The sequence below is a fragment of the Coturnix japonica genome, chromosome 15 (assembly GCF_001577835.2).
Source record: "Coturnix japonica isolate 7356 chromosome 15, Coturnix japonica 2.1, whole genome shotgun sequence".
NCBI classification, from domain to species: domain Eukaryota; kingdom Metazoa; phylum Chordata; class Aves; order Galliformes; family Phasianidae; genus Coturnix; species Coturnix japonica.
Genome location: NC_029530.1, coordinates 11,677,026 through 11,680,865, shown reverse-complemented (window position 1 = coordinate 11,680,865; position 3,840 = coordinate 11,677,026). Strand labels below are relative to the sequence as shown.

Sequence of the window (3,840 nt, the reverse complement as noted above, 5' to 3'; positions counted from 1 at the left end):
CAACCTGATCTAGTAAAGGTGTATGTTTGGTGGCCCTGCCAGGCAGGGGGGTTGGAACTACATGATCCTTGAGGTCCCTTCCAACCCGGGTAATTCTGTGATTCTGTGATTGGGACCTATAGAGAGACACTGGGACCCATAGAGAGACATACAGACCCACAGACAGTCATTGGGACCCATAAGGACAAACTGAGACCCATAGAGACACATAGAGACCCCACTGAGACCCATAAGAGACCCCATAGGGGCACATAGGGGGACGTTCGGACCCATAGGGGGACACTGGCACCCATAGGGACACATAGAGACCCATAGAGAGACATTGGGACCCATAGGGACACATAGAGAGACACTCGGACCCATAGGGACACGTAGAGACCCCATAGAGGGACAGTGAGACCCATAGAGACCCCATAAGAACACATTGGGACCCATAGAGACACATAGAGACCCATAGGAAGACATTGGGACCCATAGAGAGACATAGGGACCCACAGAAACCTCATAGGGACACAGTGAGACATGTAGGGGGACATAGGGAGACATAGAGACCCCATTGAGACCCATAGAGACACATAGGGACCCATAGAGAGACATAGAGACCCCATAGAAACCCTGAGATACCCCATAGAGGCACATAGAGACCCATAGAGATACATTGGGACCCATAGAGACTCCATAGAGACCCATAGGAACACATCGAGACCCATTGGGACCTATAGAGACCCCATATAGACCCATAGGGACACATTAGGACCCCTAGAGACCCATAGAAAGACATAGGGACCGCATTGAAACCCATAGAGACCCATAGGAAGACATTGGGACCCATAGAGAGACACTGGGACCCATAGGGACACATAGACACTGGGAACCATAGAGAGACATACAGACCCATAGACAGTCATTGGGACCCATAAGGACAAACTGAGACCCATAGAGACACATAGGGACACCACTGAGACCCATAAGAGACCCCATAGGGGCACATAGGGGGATGTTGGGACCCATAGAGGGACACTGGGACCCATAGGGGGACATGGAGACCCATAGAGAGACATTGGGACCCATAGGGACCCATAGGGACCCCATAGAGATCCATAGGAAGACATTGGGACCCATAGAGACACATTTGGACCCATAGGGACCCATAGAGGCCCATAAGAGACCCCATAGAGACTCCATAGACGCACACAGACACCCATAGGGAGACACTGGGACCCATAGGGGGACACTGGGACCCATAGGGGGACATGGAGACCCATAGAGAGACACTGGGACCCATAGAGAACCCATAGAGACCCATAGAGACCCCATAGGGGGACAGTGGGGGACAGTGAGACCCATAGAGACCCCATAAGAACACATTGGGACCCATAGAGACACATAGAGACCCATAGGAAGACGTTGGGACCCATAGAGACCCATAGGGACCCCATAGCCACCCATAGAACCCCATTGTGCCCCACGGCGCCCCATAGACACCCTATAGAGCCCCATAGAGACCCACTGAACACCATACAGACCCCATAGAGCCCCATAGTGCCCCATAGAGCCCCATAGAATCCCATTGTGCCCCACGGCGCCCCATAGACACCCTATAGAGACCCACTGAACCCCATACAGACCCAATAGAGCCCCATAGCAACCCATAGTGCCCCATAGAGCCCCATAGAAACCCCATAGCCACCCATAGAACTCCATTGTGCCCCACAGCGCCCCATAGACACCCTATAGAGCCCCATAGAGACCCACTGAACCCATACAGACCCCATAGAGCCCCATAGTGCCCCATAGAGCCCCATAGTGCCCCACGGCACCCCATAGACACCCTAAAGAGACCCACTGAACCCCATACAGACCCCATAGAGACCCCATTGCAACCCCATAGTGCCCCATAGAGCCCCATAGAGCCCCATAGAACCCCATTGTCCCCCATGGCGCCCCATAGACACCCTATAGAGCCCCATAGGGACCCNAGCCCCATAGAGCCCCATAGAACCCCATTGTCCCCCATGGCGCCCCATAGACACCCTATAGAGCCCCATAGGGACCCACTGAACCCCATACAGACCCCATAGAGCCCCATAGAGACCCCATAGCAACCCATAGTGCCCCATAGAGCCCCATAGAGACGTCATAGCGCCCCATAGAACCCCATAGATTTCCATAGCCACCCCATAGAGCCCCACAGAGAACCCATAGCCACACACAGAACACCATAGAGCCCAATAGGCACCCCATAGCACCCTATAGCCACCACATAGTGCCCCATAGCCACCCCATAGTGCCCCATTCTGCCCCATAGACATCCCATAGAGCCCCATAGTGCCACCTTGAACCCCATACAGACCTCATAGAGCCCCATAGACACCCCATAGAGACCCCATATCCCTCCACAGCGCCCCATAGAGACCCCATAGAGACCCATAGATTCCCATAGGCACCCTACAGTGCCCCATAGCCACTCCACAGCACCCCATACTACCCCATAGCGCCCCATAGACAACTATAGCATCCCATAGAAACTCATAGGGACCCATAAAGACCCATAGCGCCCCATAGACACCCCATAGACACCCATAGCCACCCCATAGCTCACCATAGCAACTCATAGACTCATAGGGACCCATAGAGACCCCATAGCGCCCCATAGCCACCCCATAAAGCCGCATAGCCATCCCATAGACACTCCATAGANAGCCATCCCATAGACACTCCATAGAGCCCCATAGCCACCCCATTCTGCCCCACAGTGCCCCATAGAGCCCCATAGTGCCCCATAGAGCCCCATAGGTAGCTATAGTACCCCATGGAAACCCATAGTGCCCCATAGAATCCAATAGAGACCCATAGAGCCCCACAGACACCCCATAGGGACCCATAGTGCCCCATAGACACCCCATAGCATCCCATAGCATCCCATAGGGACCACTAGAGATGCCAGAGCTCCCCATAACAACCCATAGAGCCCCATATCTCCCCATATCTCCCCACTGTGCCCCATAGCGCCCCATAGTGTCCCATAGTGCCCCACAGAGCCCAATAGAGACCCATAGAGCCCCACAGACACCCCATATGGACCCATAGTGCCCCATAGCATCCCATAGGGACCACTAGAGATGCCAGAGCTCCACATAACAACCCATAGAGCCCCATAGAGCCCCATAGAGCCCCATATCTCCCCATTCTGCCCCACAGTGCCCCATAGTGTCCCACAGTGCCCCATAGATCCCCATAGCATCCCATAGGGACCCATAGTGCCCCATAGTATCCCATAGGGACCACTAGAGATGCCATAGCTCCCCAGTAGCCACTTATAGGAACCCATAGATCCCTATAGAGCCCCATATCTCCCCATTGTGCCCCACAGACACCCCATAGAAACCCATAGTGCCCCATAGAGCCCAATAGAGACCCATAGAGCCCCACAGACACCCCATAGGGACCCATAGTGACCCATAGTATCCCACAGTGCCCCATAGAGCCCCATAGCGTCCCATAGGTAGCCATAGTGCCCCATAGCATCCCATAGGGACCCGTAGTGCCCCATAGCATCCCATAGGGACCACTAGAGATGCCATAGCTCCCCAGTAGCCACTTATAGGAACCCATATCTCCCCATATCTCCCCACTGTGCCCCATAGCGCCCCATAGCGCTGACCTGGAAGGAGGAGTTGTGCAGCTGCTCCATGGCGTCGCGCATGAAATCCAAGATGGCGTCGAACTGCTCCGAGCTGAGGCTGCCGGAACCGTCAAATAGGAACACGAGATCCACGGCTCCGGGAACACAGCCTGCCCCATAGAGACCCATAGATATACTGCCTGCCCCATAGAGAC

General features: G+C 54.6%; 1 protein-coding gene across 1 annotated transcript in view; it reads right to left on the bottom strand.

The window, feature by feature from the left end:
* Positions 1-3,840, bottom strand: part of LOC107321102 (integrin alpha-L-like) — a gene marked incomplete at its 3' end in the record, with an annotated part of 21,842 nt that overhangs the window by 9,873 nt on the left and 8,129 nt on the right. Inside the window, exon 6 of the mRNA XM_015877672.2 lies at positions 3,665-3,795. Coding sequence (XP_015733158.2) covers positions 3,665-3,795 — 131 coding nt within the window. The remainder of the gene's footprint in view (positions 1-3,664; positions 3,796-3,840) is intronic.